General features: G+C 37.3%; 1 protein-coding gene across 4 annotated transcripts; it reads left to right on the forward strand.

Annotated features, from left to right (window-relative positions):
- Nucleotides 5,140-15,202, forward strand: LOC105166542. 4 transcript variants are annotated; one of them, XM_011085930.2, is made up of 17 exons: nucleotides 5,140-5,292; nucleotides 6,017-6,521; nucleotides 6,857-7,097; nucleotides 7,859-8,139; nucleotides 9,392-9,553; nucleotides 9,731-10,504; nucleotides 10,603-10,694; nucleotides 11,061-11,123; nucleotides 11,224-11,312; nucleotides 11,398-11,472; nucleotides 11,730-11,994; nucleotides 12,136-12,362; nucleotides 12,608-12,685; nucleotides 12,878-12,948; nucleotides 13,059-13,116; nucleotides 13,832-14,051; nucleotides 14,271-15,202. In XM_011085930.2, exons 2-17 carry the CDS (start codon nucleotides 6,106-6,108, stop codon nucleotides 14,921-14,923), a joined length of 3,765 nt encoding a protein of 1,254 aa, XP_011084232.1. In that variant the 5' UTR covers nucleotides 5,140-5,292; nucleotides 6,017-6,105; the 3' UTR covers nucleotides 14,924-15,202. The 4 variants fall into 4 exon arrangements, with proteins under 4 accessions (XP_011084232.1, XP_011084230.1, XP_011084231.1 ...); XM_011085928.2 differs by having other exon boundaries at nucleotides 11,730-12,362; XM_011085929.2 differs by having other exon boundaries at nucleotides 7,859-8,127; nucleotides 11,730-12,362.

The following is a 15,790-nucleotide window of genomic DNA, read 5'->3' on the forward strand; positions in this document are numbered from 1 at the left end:
ATTTATTTTTTTTTTTTTTTTTTTGTTTAACAAATCCGTTAAAATTAATTAATTTTTAATGATAGGACTAAAGTTGATGAAATCCTTAAACTTGACGAGGAGAAAACACGGGGGACCATATTTGGATAAGTGGCATAAGTGATATTTATAGTAATATCCATTATACTTATTTTTTTTAGTTTTCTAATATCTTTGTTATTCTTGATTAAAATTCTTTCTTTTTTTTAAAAAAAAAATCCTTTTGCAGCCGTCAAGAAAATAAATCAAAGGTAAGTAGAATAATTTATTTTTTAGTTTCCTACTTAATTTTTTTATTATCAAGATTAAATGCTAAAAATATATATATAACCCAAACCCTACAAGTGCCTTCACATTTCTTCGTGAGTCGATTGGTGGCGTCGTGATTGTATCGTTCGAATATTTATGCAGTATGCTGAACTCAATCATCAATCCAGTGAAAGGTATGGACATATGAACCGATTCTTGTTCTGTTTCAACGACATTGTTGATTGAGAACAAGTTGTGGAGACTGTGTATGGAGTTTTGAGTGAAATATTTTGATACTTAATATGGTGGAATCTGATGACAACCCGTAGGGTACCTTTACGTATATAGTGACACACATTGGGGGATGACTTGATAAGTATCTGGAGCTGGATAATGGTGGTGAATGTTGGGGTTTGATATTACGAATTTAGGTGTTGCTCAATGGGCGTAAACCTCATCTGTTGGGGAATCATTGATGGTTTCTGCATCGAATGAGCAGTTACCCAATTTCTGCTACTATTGTTGTGTGATTGATCACATTGTTAAATACTGCCTCAAGGTGTTTGAGGAGGGAGTGATACATCTGACAATAATTTACAGTATAGATCGTGGCTCTTCAATCTACGTTCCATCATTCAATGGGAAGGTTGACGTATCTCAACTTTTTTTTCGTCGGTAGGGGTATGATAGTACGCGATGGGAAGGTACGATGGGGCATCCGGATTTTTGAGGCCACATCAGCACGCCAAGGAATTCACACAAGATGAGAACGGGGGATTGTGGGCTGCAATGGAATTGGAGAAGGGGCCAGCCCTAGTGTCTAAAATCAATCTAGAATCCGAGCCACATCTAAAGGGCAGTCCAGTAGGTGAACAAAACCCTTGCTCGAGAAAACCAAGCCATGGAGGTCAAATTGATTTGGCAGCCAAGCCCACGGTCGGAGATCAGCTAATGCTGGAAAATAAACCCATTTCCAGAAGTAAATAGGGGGTGATAGTTCCTCAAAGTTGCCCGAGTCCATCACTCATCGAGCCACCTGTTTACAACCCACTCTTCTAACCCAATGGGATACCACCATATTTATTTCTCCAGAAAAATCTAACCCACATCAATCAAGCCCCGATCATATGGTCCAACCTTCACAAACGTAACACCTTTCTGCCCAAAAGTTGACAAATCCCCATCTCTTCGTGATCTAGACCAACACACCCACCAAACCATATTCTAAAACTCACCACCGGCTTTAAGAGATGTTGTGGAAGCCTTTTTCAGTTAAGCTTTAGTGGAGATTTAGGTAGTAGAATTCCTTGTGGACTCAGTTTACTCGCAACAAGTACTGTGGAGGAGATTTTCCAAGAGCCCGCGTCACTAAAGATGACTCTGCCATCTGGAAAAGGTTATGCAAAATAAGGCAGGAATATCTTCTGGAGCTTGGGCATTGGAGCAATATCATTTTGGTATGACTGGTGGATGATAGAAGGGCCCCCTTAAGAACATGGTTGATCAAGAAATTCTTACACATACTCCTGTGTACTTGTACTGGCAGAACTAAAAGTGGAACCTTCACAGACTGCAATCGGAGCTTCCCCCATAACTGGTTGAAAAGATCACCTCTGTCCCCATCTCCCAAGGGCTTCGGATCAACTTTTTTGGAAGATGTCTAACATAGGAAAAATCAGCTTAGGAGAGTATTAGGGATCATAAATCAGAACTCACCTTGTTCAAGAAGATTTGATCCCCTTTTATCCCACCTACAATTTTTGTGTTTCTACGGAGACGATTTCATGATTGAATTCCAGTGGAGATCACTGAAAATGAAAAGCATATCCCTTGCATGCAAATGCTACTGTTGTTCCTCATGAAGAAATAGTTGAACATCTTTTTCTATCCAATGAACAGTCAATGCAAGTCTGGAGCTATTTTGCCTCAAAGTTTCACATTAAGCTCCCTAATACCAATACAATCATTCCCTTTATTCAAGTCTGCAAGAACAAAGAAACCCAACATCTTCATATCAGAGATCTCATACCTTTGTTGATTCTCTGGCATATCTGGACTGTTAGAAATGATGTCAAGCAGTGTGGAACAATCTTTAAAGAAAGCTTAATCATCTTCAAAATTATGGAACACCTACAAATAATCGCCAAATGTAAACTTTGGAAACATGAGCACTTGAAGGGAGATAGATTTGTTGTGATTTCTCTCATCATCCCTCATTTGCAGCAGACCAAAGCCCATAAACCATTATGGTTTCATGACTCAAACCTAAACCGGGTGGATCGAACTTAATATCGATGGTGTTTCCAAAGGCAATCTAGGGACTGTAGGCCTACTGTGAAACCATGAAGAGGAGGTTCTATGTGTTTGTTTTTTAACCGTCGGGTAGCACCACCAACGTAGTGGCATAGCTCCTACCCCTTTACAGAAGACTACATATCTACCTCTATAAAGGTTTCACTCATGTTTGGATTGAAGTAGATGCATTTCATGTCATACATCTCATATCTAGACAATCCAAAGGCGCTTGGCATTTGCAAGGACTATTACAGAACATTAAAAATTCCCTCTTGCAGTTGGAAACTAAAGTCACCCATATCTTCAGAGAAGGTAATAAAGCTATAGATTACTTTTCCAATCAATCTTGCTCAGCTACACCCTTCATACTCATCACACGAGCAGATCAAAGGTAGGATCACAAGTATTCTACATCTGGACTTTTTATGCTTACCTTATCTTCATTTTGTACAGGTTTAGCACCCCTGGTTTCACTCACCTTGGTTCTTGAAACTAGTGAGTACCATGCTTGGATTTCTTTATTCTTATCCTCCTGTTTTTTAAGGTATCCCTCCCACCCATTCTTATGGTGCATACTGGTTAGGGAGTTGCACAATTTAGATTTGCATGCTTTTATGCTGTTTTTGTAGATCGCCCAGATACGAGCATTATATCCTTCTCCTTTATTATGCTTATAATTCATACACCTACAATGTGAATAAACTATATAAATGAGACATCCTCTTCTTTTTGCTTGGAGATAATCTTGGCAGAACTCTGCAGGTATTAAGTTGGACACGATTATTAAAAATTGGTGGACTAACAGAACCTTTTTGACACGCCAAACTGCTCTTCCAACTTATTACCCTAGTTTTATTTTGCACGGATAGTTGTATGGGAGTAGTGCTCATTTTTACGCTTTCATTGATTACATTTGTAACATAATAGTACTCCTCATTAATAGTTTTGTAGGCGATTCTTAGGAGTCAGTTTTCCCCGTCGTACATTCCTCTCTTTTTGATTTAATATAGAAGGGACAGGGACCTTGAAAAGCTCTCCACACCCTCGGGTGGTTTCTTTTAGAAAAAAAACTTGAGAAAGCAACAAACTCGTTTTGGCTAGTGAATGTGTTCTCTCTAATAATTTATTTAATAATATATATATATATGCCCGAAAGATTGCTATTTATAATAAGAAGGGTTAATTTCACTTAAACTTCCTTTGAAAATGTGTTTTTTTTTAATATTACGTTTACACCCCCTTCAAAAGTTCTATATTTAATTATATTTGACATCTTTCCGTTAGGATTTGATGAAAAATATTAACGTCAACAAAAAAATTACATTAATTTTTAATTTTGATCTTTATTTAATATTTTCGTATATATTTTCATACTTATAAGGAGATAAATATATGTAATATATATATATATAGAGAGAGAGAGAGAGAGTGAAGTTAACATTATTATATTTTTTTTCTTATAAGTACAAAATTATTACACGAAAAATGTTAAAATGAGAGGTAAATTAGAAATTTATGTAATATTTTTACTAACGTCAATATTTTTCATTTAAACCATGACGAAAGGTAGTTAGATGTAAATGGAGAACTTTTAGAAGGGGTGTAAGTGTAATTTTAGAATATTTTTTAGAAAAAAATATAATTTCATATTTTTACTGGGCTCTAAGTATAATTAATCCTTATAAGAATATGCAAAGTTGAATTTCCTAATAATTGACTTTAAGATATTCTAAATTGAAATGGGGAAGATAAATGAGAGGGAAACTAAAATATACTAGTCATAAATATAAAAGATTCTCAATTTTTAATGTAATGGTACTTATCATACAAAACAGGTTAGTATCACAAAAATAAAAAAGAAAAATCAGGTATGGAGCTATTCGATAACGAAAAAGACTATAGGAAAGTAGTTCAGATAGTTGAGCTAGTTAGAACACAAATAGCTGAAACCGTTACGTCAGTGGTTTAAGTCCACTTCCAAACCGGCAAAAGGTTCAAGAACACATGAAGAGTTAGTTGGAGTTTGAAAGTTGAGACGGCATACGTTACAAGAATAAATAAGCTTGGCACACAATAAATACAATATTTTTAGACAAGATCATAACATTCTACAATAGTTCAAAAGGATACACGTGTTGAGTCGAGATCTATTAAACAAAGATCTATTCCGCTTTATATTAGATTCTAACAAAATATGCAGACTTTCCTTTTTTTACGATCAAATAAAATGATTGTAATTTTAATCTTTTTAACATCATACCAACAACACATGTAATGATTAAATCCCGATCATATTTCATAACTATCTAAACACATAATCTATGTTCTGTTCATCTAACTACAAAGTATATCTTTGTCCAAGCAATGGAGCTCTAGAAATCAAGGCTTCAACCATGAACTTGTATCCATTTCAAATCCCAACTAAATCAAACACACCCAAATTAGATTCATAAAATAGAACCCTAAATTTTAGGGAGCTTGTACTACACCCAATCCATTCTATTCCTTACCCTAAATTGTAGTCAGTGGGCCCAACCGTACTATGCTATATATACGCCCAAAATATTTCGGCGACAAAATAAAAATAAAATTAAAAGGAGAACAAAAAGGAGACGCACAGTTTCATTACAGCCGTAGTTTCTCTCTCTACGAGCTTTCTCTGTGTACTTCTTTTTTTCTCTCTTTTCACAGTGTTTCTCTGTCTTTGATCCCTGTGATTGACGAATGCAGGTTGACTTCTAGGCTGACTCATAGTTCTTTAATTGAATTGAGCTAAATGTTGTGTAGTTTTGTGTTCTGAAGAAGCGGGGAATTGTTGATAAACCCTAATCTTGCACTTTTTTCAGTTAGTGTTTTTGAGACTCTGAATGAAATTTGAAGTGTTTTGGTGCGCCGGTTCGGTTTTTGTTTGCTCTATTTTATGAAATTGTTTGCTGAATTTGGTGGATTGACTGTTGTATATATGTTTTTTTGGAAATCCGAGTTAGTGGTTGGTGATGCGCTTAAATGTCTCTTTGTTTAATGATTTTTGGCTCTTCTTGATGAACGTTACTTGGGTTCGCAGTTTTTGGTTTCTGATCACCAAAGAGAAGTGCTGTGGAATGAGTTATGGATTTTCATGTTCTGCATTTAGTTTTCTGCTATACCTCACTTATTTTATTTTTCCTCTCTTTAGGTAATGTTGCATATATCTGAATTGTTTTTGAAGGCATAGGACACTTTTAGGTTGTAGGGGTTTTTAAAGTTGTATGAAAATGTTGTTTTTGGTCATGCAAGTGTTTACAATTTTCTGTCCAGGCAATTTTCTCCAGCTGTAAAATTTGTCAGGTGGATTGCAGTAGTTAGCATATCTGAACTTAGGTTTTCCCTGTCTTAGCTGGGAAAATTATTTTGATTAATAAGTTTTACTTTGATTTGATGATTGCTGATGTTCCTGATGACTTGTTTTTGCTAGGTTTTGCTAGTTACTAGCTGCTAAAGTAGCTGACAAATGTTTGAGCGGAAACCGACTCTATAAATATGAGATTTTCACCGTAATTAATAATGGCTGGAAACGCGAGATTTGAGTTGACGTCAGCCAGTCCTGACTCCAGTTTTGCAGGGAACTTCCAAAATGGGCAAAGGGGATATGCTGTTCCCACTTTGGATAGGTCTACAAGTTTCAGAGATGGTGCCGATAGCAGGAATTTTGCTTCTGGGAAAGCAAATTCTAGGGCTAGTGCTACCCCTTCAGGAGAGGTGACTACACTATCTCAGTGCCTGATGTTGGAGCCGATTGTTATGGGTGATCCAAAGAATGAGCGGTCCGGTGACTTAAAGAGGGTTCTTGGTTCTTCTGTTGGGAGCAGTTCAGAAGACAACTCTTTTGGTGCTGCCCATATGAAGAATTCGTCTCCTGGGGCTGTAGAGGAGTTGAAGCGATTGAGAGCGAGTGTTGCAGACACTTGTTTTAAAGCCAGGTAAACTTTGTCTTGCTGTAATTGTTCTCTTCGCAAAATGTCCCTGGTGCTGGGGTCTTGGAGTCAATGCATTTTAAATTGTCAGATTGCATCTATTTTTTCTTGTCGTGCTGATGTGAACTGTGACATATATAACAATTATGATATGCATTTATGTAATATTCTTCCCTCTCTTTGTTATGTCGTAATTTGGGACATTTGCCCTAAGCTGATCAAACTTGACCTTTAATCTAAGTATTATCTTCAAACTGATTAACCCTCATGCTATCCTGACATTTAATTATTATCCTAACCTGATTATTTATTCTAAAATCTTATCTCTTATTTTCGACCAGTGGTAGAGCAAAAAAGTTGGATGATCATTTAAATAAGTTGAACAAATATTGTGAGGCCGTGTCCTCTAAGAAGCAGCAGCAACGGAATGATATGATAACAAATGAACGCTCTGGTTCAACCTTGAAAATTGGGTCTTTGGTACATCGTAACCCTACAGAATTTGGAAGTCAGAAGTTTGATGATCGGCCTAAGAGTGTTGGACTTAATAAGCGCTTACGGACATCAGTAGCAGAAACTCGGGTTTGTAACTGCATTAATTTCTTAATGTTTTCAGCATTTTCTGCTTTTGGATCTAAATTTCCTATTCAAGAATAAAAGATTAACACGAGTTGCCGCCTCCTTTAAATCTCTCGTCTTTTCTTCGGTGTTTATCTGATTGTGGTATGCTTAGTTAACAGGGGCCATGAAGGCCATGGAAAAGATTTCTTTCTTTTGTTACTATAAAATACTAGAACACATGTCAACCACACATTTTGTCTTGAGGCCTTTGATATCTTTGAGTGATAAATGTACATATTATGGAAAAGAGTATAGCTTATGATGTAGGCGAAATCTTGACAGCCACTTTTGGGAACAATTTTCATGACCAGTATATTGATTTCAATTATATATTTTCATGATCATAGAGTAAAGCCCCAAAGAGAAAAATAATTTTTCTAATGTGAGCTTCTGGTTCAAAATTTTCAAAATAATGAGTAGATACTCTTTGTTATCTTTCTCAAGTATTTTAATATAACATAATAACATATGGTAGCTACTAAGATGTATATCTTTAAAATTGAGCAAATTTTTTTTTTTTTTTGGTTGGGTTTTAACAATCTTTAAAAGCTTAAAACTCTATTTACACAATGAACATTAGTTCCCATTGGACATTCTTGTGCTTTATAATCGCCTAGCTTATTATTCCAGTTCCATCATTTATCTTCTTATCCTCTAGGTCTTTGTGCTATTTCATTTCATTGATTTATTGAAAAGGTTACCAATGTTTTCCCCACTTTCAGGCAGAATGCAGAAATAGTGGAGCATTACGGCAGCCTTTGATGGTGTCAAAAGAAAGAGACTTGCTAAAAGATACCAATGCAGACCCTGATATGGTTGAGGAAAAAATAAGAAGACTACCTGCTGGTGGAGAAGGGTGGGACAAGAAAATGAAAAGGAAACGCTCAGTTGGTGCTGTATTTTCAAGATCTGTTGACAGTGATGGTGAACTGAAAAGAACTATGCATCATAAGCTTCCTAGTGAATCGAGCCTGCAGTCCGGTGATTCCAGGTATGGTTTCAGGTCAGTGAGTCCATTAAACAAACCGAAACACCTTTATTCTTTCAGTTATGTTGCTTGCTTCATTTTGTCATTTTTTTCTGGGTGATTCTGTTGGCATCATGTTATTATTAGGATCATATAGACTGAAGATGGTTCCCTGGGTGTTAAATTCAAGATGGAATTGATTTTGTGGAACTTGGTGTGTAGGACGGAGTTGCATTTCTTCATTGTTTGTAGTGTGGATCTGATTTCGTGGAAACGTTGGATGGTTTTTGATATATTTTAGTGGAGTTCTCTGAGTATCATTCTCTAAACACTTTTGGGACAATTTTTATTTATATTGAAGTGGCTTACATGCTTTAAAATTTTCACTTCCTTTCTCATCTACAAGAGCTTTAAGCATTTCATGTTATATGTAGATGTGCATAACCATTGAACCGGTTTAGTCATTTACGTAAGTCGGGATGAATTAATTGGAGCTGAACACCCATTTATAAGCTTGGGTTTCAAATTCTTTTTTAACTAGCTTACACACTGTATGAGAAACATTAATTTTTAGTTAACCAATCTTTGGAGTGAGCATTTGTGGAACTGGAAGTAGCTTGGCGGCTTTCTAACTAATTTACTATTTCTTAGATTAAGTTGACTTCAGCCAAGCATCAACATCATTCTATGGTAGAAGTTCAACTTGTAGTTTGTTAGTTGACAAACCAAGCTCAAGCAAGCTTCGATTAATAGCATTTGGCTGAATTTTGAGTGGTTTGTCCATTGTCCATTTACTTATTATCATTGTTGTACCTTCTTTCAATTAAGAACCTACCATCTTGACTTTGTTTAAGTTATTTGGAACAATTTTTTGTATTACACTATAGTTAATTTTGTTGGTGCTATCCTCTTGAAAATGATTATGCTCTTTGGGTATATTTCTTTTAAAACAAATTCATAGGTCCATGATTTTAGAAACCTTGTGCTCACTGTTCCTCCCAAAAATGATTTTGGCATCACTGGATTAAGAAGTCATTGGCTAATTTTCACAACTTTCCTGTCAAATCTTTATGAAGGGAGGTTAGGTTATCTATGTTGTGCAATTTATAGTGTTATTTGTTGGTACATCTTTCTTTGACTCTGAAAATTTGGTTTTTCTCTGACTCACTGAGTCAACCATGGTCTTATTCAAGCCAAATTGATATTCTGACTTGAGGCAATTTTGCTTTACTCTTTTGGTTTGTGTTTGGTTTTAATATATGAGGCTTTCGCTCTTGGAAATTGACAGATCAGGGGCCTCTGGTGGCAGTAACAAATTAGATCCTATATCCTCTCCCGCTGGTTCTAGTGGTCGTACAACCTTCAAAAATGAACAAGAAAAATCAATACTCTCAAGGGATCTTTCTGCTGGACCAACTAAAGAGCGGCCCTTAGGACGAGTAAACGTTAGGTAAAGTGCATGTCTCCCATTTTCTGTATGATTCGTGAAATTACTAGCATACTTGTAAACTTCTGATCTATCTTTAGCACATCACTCCCTCTGCTGTTGGTTGTCCAGCATAATGTTTTTGTTTGAGCTTAAACTAGATGTTATATGGTTGATACATGTGCTGGGTTCTTGATTTAGGATGAATAGTCGTGAGGACAACCATGCCACTGGTCCTGGTCCGATATTAAAAGGGAAGGCCTCAAGGGCACCACGAAGTGGCTCTATGGTCGCAGCTCATTCAGCTTCTAACAACCCTCGTATCTCCGGAACTTTGGAGAGCTGGGAACAGCCTCAGGCTGTAAACAAAGCTCCTACAGTTGTTGGGGCTAACAATCGGAAGCGTTCTATACCTGCAGGATCATCATCTCCACCCATAACTCAATGGGTTGGTCAGAGGCCACAGAAGATTTCTCGAACGAGGAGAACAAACCTAATTCCTGTATCGAACCACGATGATGTACAGATGCAATCTGAGGGATGCTCACCTTCAGATTTCAGTTCCCGGTTGAGCGCTGGTGGTACCAGTGCTTCTTTACCAACAAAGAGTTCAGCCAGTGCAAACCAGAATACTAAACTTAAACCTGAAAATGTTCCATCTCCTGCAAGATTTTCTGAAAGTGAAGAATCTGGTGCTGGTGAAATCAGAATAAAGGAGAAGGGTTTAGACCGTGCAGATGTGGAGGAAAAGGATGGAAATGCTGTGCAGAATGTTGGGACTACCACGGTTCCAATGAAAAAGAATAAAATTATGGTCAAAGAAGAAATTGGTGAGGGTGTGAGGAGACAAGGGCGTAGTGGAAGAGTCTCGCCATTTTCTAGGACTAGCATTTCTCCCACTAGAGAGAAGATGGATAACTTGATGCCAACCAAACCTCTACGAAATGCAAGGCCCGGTTCTGATAAGAATGGAAGGTGCTGGAACTTTCCTCGCAGATTATCTGACATCAACTTCTATGTTTCCTTTTGTTGTTTCCTCTTACTCATGAAGGCGTTTGGTGTTACTATTACAGCAAGTCAGGCCGTCCTCTAAAAAAGCAATCAGAGCGCAAAGGCTTTTCTCGTCTTGGCCACATGGCTACCGGGGGTTCCCCAGATTGTAGCGGTAAGCCTTGATGTAATGCATTGTTGGAATATCTTTGTCTTTTCCTTGCCTTGCATGCCTTCGATGTCAATGCAGCATTGGAGAAAATTAGCCATTTATCCTTTTGATGATTCACATGAATTGGTTAGTGGATGATACTTTTCTTGCTGTCAGTCTATCTCCTCTTAGTTCTCCATATGCTGCTCTGACTGCATGGGCTGTTGGTAATGCTTATACGTGCCTTCGACCACTGCATTAGATATCTAAGAACTAGCCCCTACTGGGTGCTGTTTAGATGGACTATGTCCACTCTAGAATGGGATTTGTTTGGAAGTACATTCCGAAGTTTGTTTTTCTTTACTGTGGTAACGTATGATTACTTTTCAGGGGAATCAGAGGACGACCGTGAGGAGCTCTTGGTAGCTGCTAATCTTGCTTGCAGTTCTAGCCGTATGCATTCATTATTGGTTCCTTTTTTTATCACATTTACCATACGACTTATCTCAAATATGCTGGGTGAATAATTTACTATTATCTTTGGTTGATGCAGTTAATGCATGTCCTAGTGCATTCTGGAAAACAGTTGAGTCCTTGTTTACTCCTATAGGCCCATATGAAAAATCATACTTATCAGAACAGGTGATGACTTCAACATATTTGTAAAACATATATATCTATTGCTAGTTGATTCCTAATGATTTTCTTTTTTATTTTTTCGGATCAGCTTAAATTGGCTGAAGGATCACAAACAAGTTCTTATCAGAACTGTACCCATGACAATGCTGTTCAGTGGAAATCGGTTAGTAATTGCAATCTCCCATCATATCTCGCCATGCATTGGCCTATATTCAAATTTTATCCCTCTTATAATTATGTGGTCCAATTTGAAAAAAATCCAGGGGGGAGCCTTTGTACCAAGGATTATAACACATGGACCACTTATCTGCATGCACTCTGCTGTGCTATTTCTCTTTGAAAATGTTTGTGGGGACAAATTGTTGGAATTTTATGTGAATCTATTCATCTAATATTCAGAGTGTACTTGTTTCTTATCAGGATGATTATGTCCCTGAAGAACTTGCAGCGCCTGACTCTCTCTCTTTTGGAAGAAATAGACACATGAAAAATAAAATTGGGTTGAAGAATTCTTCAGATGGGATGGAATTTGTTGAACAACTTCAAAATTCTTCTGTATTTGGGTGCTCAGAAGCAGAGAAAAGATACGACATAGTTACCCCACTTTATCAAAGGGTACTCTCAGCTGTAATTGTGGAAGATGAGGTCGAAGAATCTGAAGAAACTGGATTTGGGAGACCTAGAGGTTCAATTAATGATTCTTGCCTCCTTATTAGTGCTGAAAGTAAACAGATGGATAAGCTGGACCTCTGTGATCCAACTTTTGGTGTTCAGACTCAGAAAAATGGTAACACACACATAATCTTTTCTTGTAACGGAAATGCAGACTTTGAAAGGAGCTCTGCTGCCCAAGAGGTGCTGCAAAGAGACAGTGGATATATGCACTCTGAGGTTGAAGTGTTGGTTAGACTTTCAAGATGTGATTATGTTCCCCAGAATATGCAGACAAATAATTGTGGCATTCCTTCCTTTGATGGCCAATATGAGCAAATGGGGATTGAAGAAAAGCTCATTCTAGAACTACAAAGCATTGGCCTATTCGTGAAAGCTGTGGTAATAGTTGGGTTTTTAGTAGCAGATTTTGATCATAAGTTTTCGTTGTCCTATTAGTTCATCTATGGAATATGGTCCTTCCTCAATTAATTGCACATTTCAGAAGTGCTGCGAGTTACATATATATATATGTGTGTGTGTGGGGGTGTGTGTGTGTAGTCTGATGATATGTCACATGTTCAATCATCTTTACTGCTCATGTAAAGATCACTTTCTTGGCTTACTTATTGTTTGTCATCATACAGCCTGCTTTGGATGATAAAGAAGATGAGGTGGTGATTAACAGTGAAATTGATCAGCTAGAGAGGGGGCTTCATGAACAGGTCATCTTGCACAGCATTGATTACTTCTTCCTTTTTTTCGGTGCTGGCCATTAATATATGGTTCAAAGAGCCATATGTTTTTTCCCTTTTCCTTCTTTTGTTTATTGAAGTCTTACTAAGGCAATATGCCATAATCTCTATTTATCTTAAATTCACTTGGTATACTTCATTTTTTTGTGCTTTAACCTCCAGATTGGGAAGAAGAAGTCCTGCTTGGATAAAATATACATGGCTATTGAAGAAGGCAAGAACATTGGAAGAAGGTAAATACATGTTATTCGGACTTTTTTCATATTCCTTTTAACCGATGTGTGATTAACTGTAACAATGTGGTTCATTTCCTGTAATGATAGACAATTTTTACTCTCCTCAGGGACCCTGAACAGGTTGCAATGGACAAACTTGTTGAGTTGGCATACAAGAAACTTTTGGTCAGTATGAATTATTCTCTAATCATTCTTCTATAGAGCGTTATAAGCCCTCAAGGAGAACATACATGTCATTCATTTTTATTAGGCTTTTTCTTATCCATTTCATGAAGTAAGGTTTATTATGAAAGGACCTCATAAAGGAGAAAGTGACTGGTAATCTATCAAGGGGGGGGGGGGGGGGGGGTTGTTTTTGTTTTTCAGTTGTTTGTCTGTAGGTTTAAGTAACTAACTATTGTTTTAGCAATCAAGTCACGTTTTGTTGATAAGATGTTTTCAAATAGGTTAGTTGGAAATTTATTTCATATGAAGCCTAGTGCTCTGGGACAAAGTAATGTCTGGATAATCTCTTTGCTTTAGCTTGAAGAGGGGGTATATATTTGTTACTGTAAGAGTCATTTCAGGTGGGTTCCTATAGCAACAAGCACAGAAAACTAGACTAGTTCATCTATTGGGCGGGCTGCAGGTTGACATGAACTTGGCATTAGTTCAGGTGGTGGAAACTGTCTGGATCTTTCTGAAGTCTTAAGGACAATTAATGCTTCTCCGAGAAGATGGGCTTCAATGCATGTTTGTTACCAAGTTTTTTGGTAGCTCATTAGTACCTTAAGTTCTCATTATGTACTTCAGTTCCTTAGATATTATCATCCTTGTATGTTAAATTTCAAAACTACCTCCAGATTTGAATAGTGAAAACGCCTCTTGGAATGATTGACAGGCAACTAGAGGAAGCTTTGCCTCTAAACATGGGATTGCAAAGGTGTCGAAACAAGTTGCTTTGGCTTTTCTAAGGAGGACGCTAGCCAGATGCCGGAAATTTGAAGATTCAGGAGCAAGTTGCTTTTCTGAACCTGCACTTCGGGATATCATTTTTGCTGCACCTCCTCGATTTTATGAAATAGAGCAGGTTGCTGGTGCAAGTCTGGCAGGTGCTAATGGTAAGTACTTCAATCTTAAATGCAGCCACTAAGGGATTGTTGTGCGAGTGAATGTTCATAACAGTTACTGTATGGTAATTGTTTTTACTGTCTCGGCTCCTGCATAAAGCTCTGAGTTATATGAAATACGATATTGCTCTTAGAACCTTTTGATTTTTATTTCGTGTTGCTAGCTCATGGGCATTAGTTTGTATTGAACCTTCTTATATGGTGATGCAGATGGCTGTTCAGTTGATACTTTGATTCACCAAACTGATCAAGCTTTTGCTAGAAATGGGCCAATATCAAATAGAGCAAAGAGAAAGGAACTATTGCTTGATGATGTTGGCGGGGCTGTCTTTAGAGCTTCATCTGCTCTAGGCATTTTGGATGGTGCAAAGGGAAAAAGAAGTGAAAGGGACAGAGATAGAGACACATCAATCAGAAATACCATAGTCAAGGCTGGACGGTCGTCAATGGGTGGCTCTAAGGGTGAGCGCAAAGCAAAATCAAAGCCCAAACAGAAAACAGCTCAGCTTTCTACATCAGCAAATGGGTTTGTCAACAAATTCACAGACACAACAAATTCCGTACACCCATCAGCTAGTGGTTCTGGTGAATCGGCAAATAGCGGTAACCGGAAAAAGGATGTTAGATTTATGTCCTCTGGTAATGTTCCCCCAGCTTCATCGAACGATATGGAGTCTATGGAGTTTGCTAATTTGCCATTGAATGACATAGACGGTATAGAAGAACTAGGTGTAGAGTCTGACATTGGTGGAGCACAGGATCTCAATTCTTGGTTCAATTTTGATGTGGATGGGTTACAAGACCATGATTCCATTGGCCTTGAGATACCTATGGATGACCTTGCAGAATTAAATATGTTTTAAGATTAACTTCTTATTGTACAGCTTGTGGAAGACTTAATTGGCTGCAGAAGAGTGGTTTTCTTTTGTTTTTCAAGGGGTTGGGGAATTTGTTGGTTCGCACTGCCTTTAAGATTCGTCTTGGCAAAGTGTGCCAGTTGTAATTATGGAATTACTTCGTAGAAAATTGTTCAGGAAATCCTTGTAAGTTTATGTATTTCAAACAATGTGTCCTTGTCAGAACTATCAAAATTACTCAGTCAGCATCTTCTTATTGAAAAGCTTGAATTGTTTATAGTATTATGGTAATTACGTGGATAATACTTTTTTCCCTAGTCAAATTCATGTCATACTTGCAGATGACGTTATACTTCATTTGTCTAGCTTTGATTTCAGATTTTTTGAAGTGCAATTTGGGGTTACAAGTTCTAGCGATTCATTACAGAGACAGACATGATCACATTGTCAGGTACTTAATTCTATCGCTGTATCTCGTTTTCCTATTGAATAAAAAACACTATTCCCCCTTTTGCTGAATCGATTACCGGCCAAAATATTACAGTTTGATATTTCCTTGGTCTGTTGTATGGATGTTTCTTTTTCATGTAAATTTATATCTATTTACAGTTTGACATGAAGATCTTCCTTTTTCCTTTGAGTTGTTCTTTCCTGCTACTTCATGCTGATTGTAAGTGCAGATTTTGGGATTTTTGTGAGAGGCTCAAGATTGTGAAGTATGGTTTTGCCCCTTGGTTAGGCTTGATTGATACATCACAAGATGATATCTATTTTGAACTTAAACCTGATATTAGCCATTAAAATTCATTGTTATGTACCTCTGTCGGAGTTTAATTTGTCGTTTTTCTATGTTTGGAAACTAATGATTGGTTC

The sequence above is a fragment of the Sesamum indicum genome, linkage group LG7 (genome assembly GCF_000512975.1).
Source record: "Sesamum indicum cultivar Zhongzhi No. 13 linkage group LG7, S_indicum_v1.0, whole genome shotgun sequence".
NCBI lineage: Eukaryota > Viridiplantae > Streptophyta > Magnoliopsida > Lamiales > Pedaliaceae > Sesamum > Sesamum indicum.

Coding starts and splice junctions, on each gene's coding strand:
- LOC105166542 (XM_011085928.2), top strand. CDS start 6,106: ATGGCTGGAAACGCGAGATTTGAGTTGACGTCAGCCAGTCCTGACTCC. Junction 12,363..12,607: donor GCCTATTCGTGAAAGCTGTG/GTAATAGTTGGG, acceptor GTCATCATACAG/CCTGCTTTGGATGATAAAGA. Junction 13,117..13,831: donor TGGCATACAAGAAACTTTTG/GTCAGTATGAAT, acceptor AATGATTGACAG/GCAACTAGAGGAAGCTTTGC.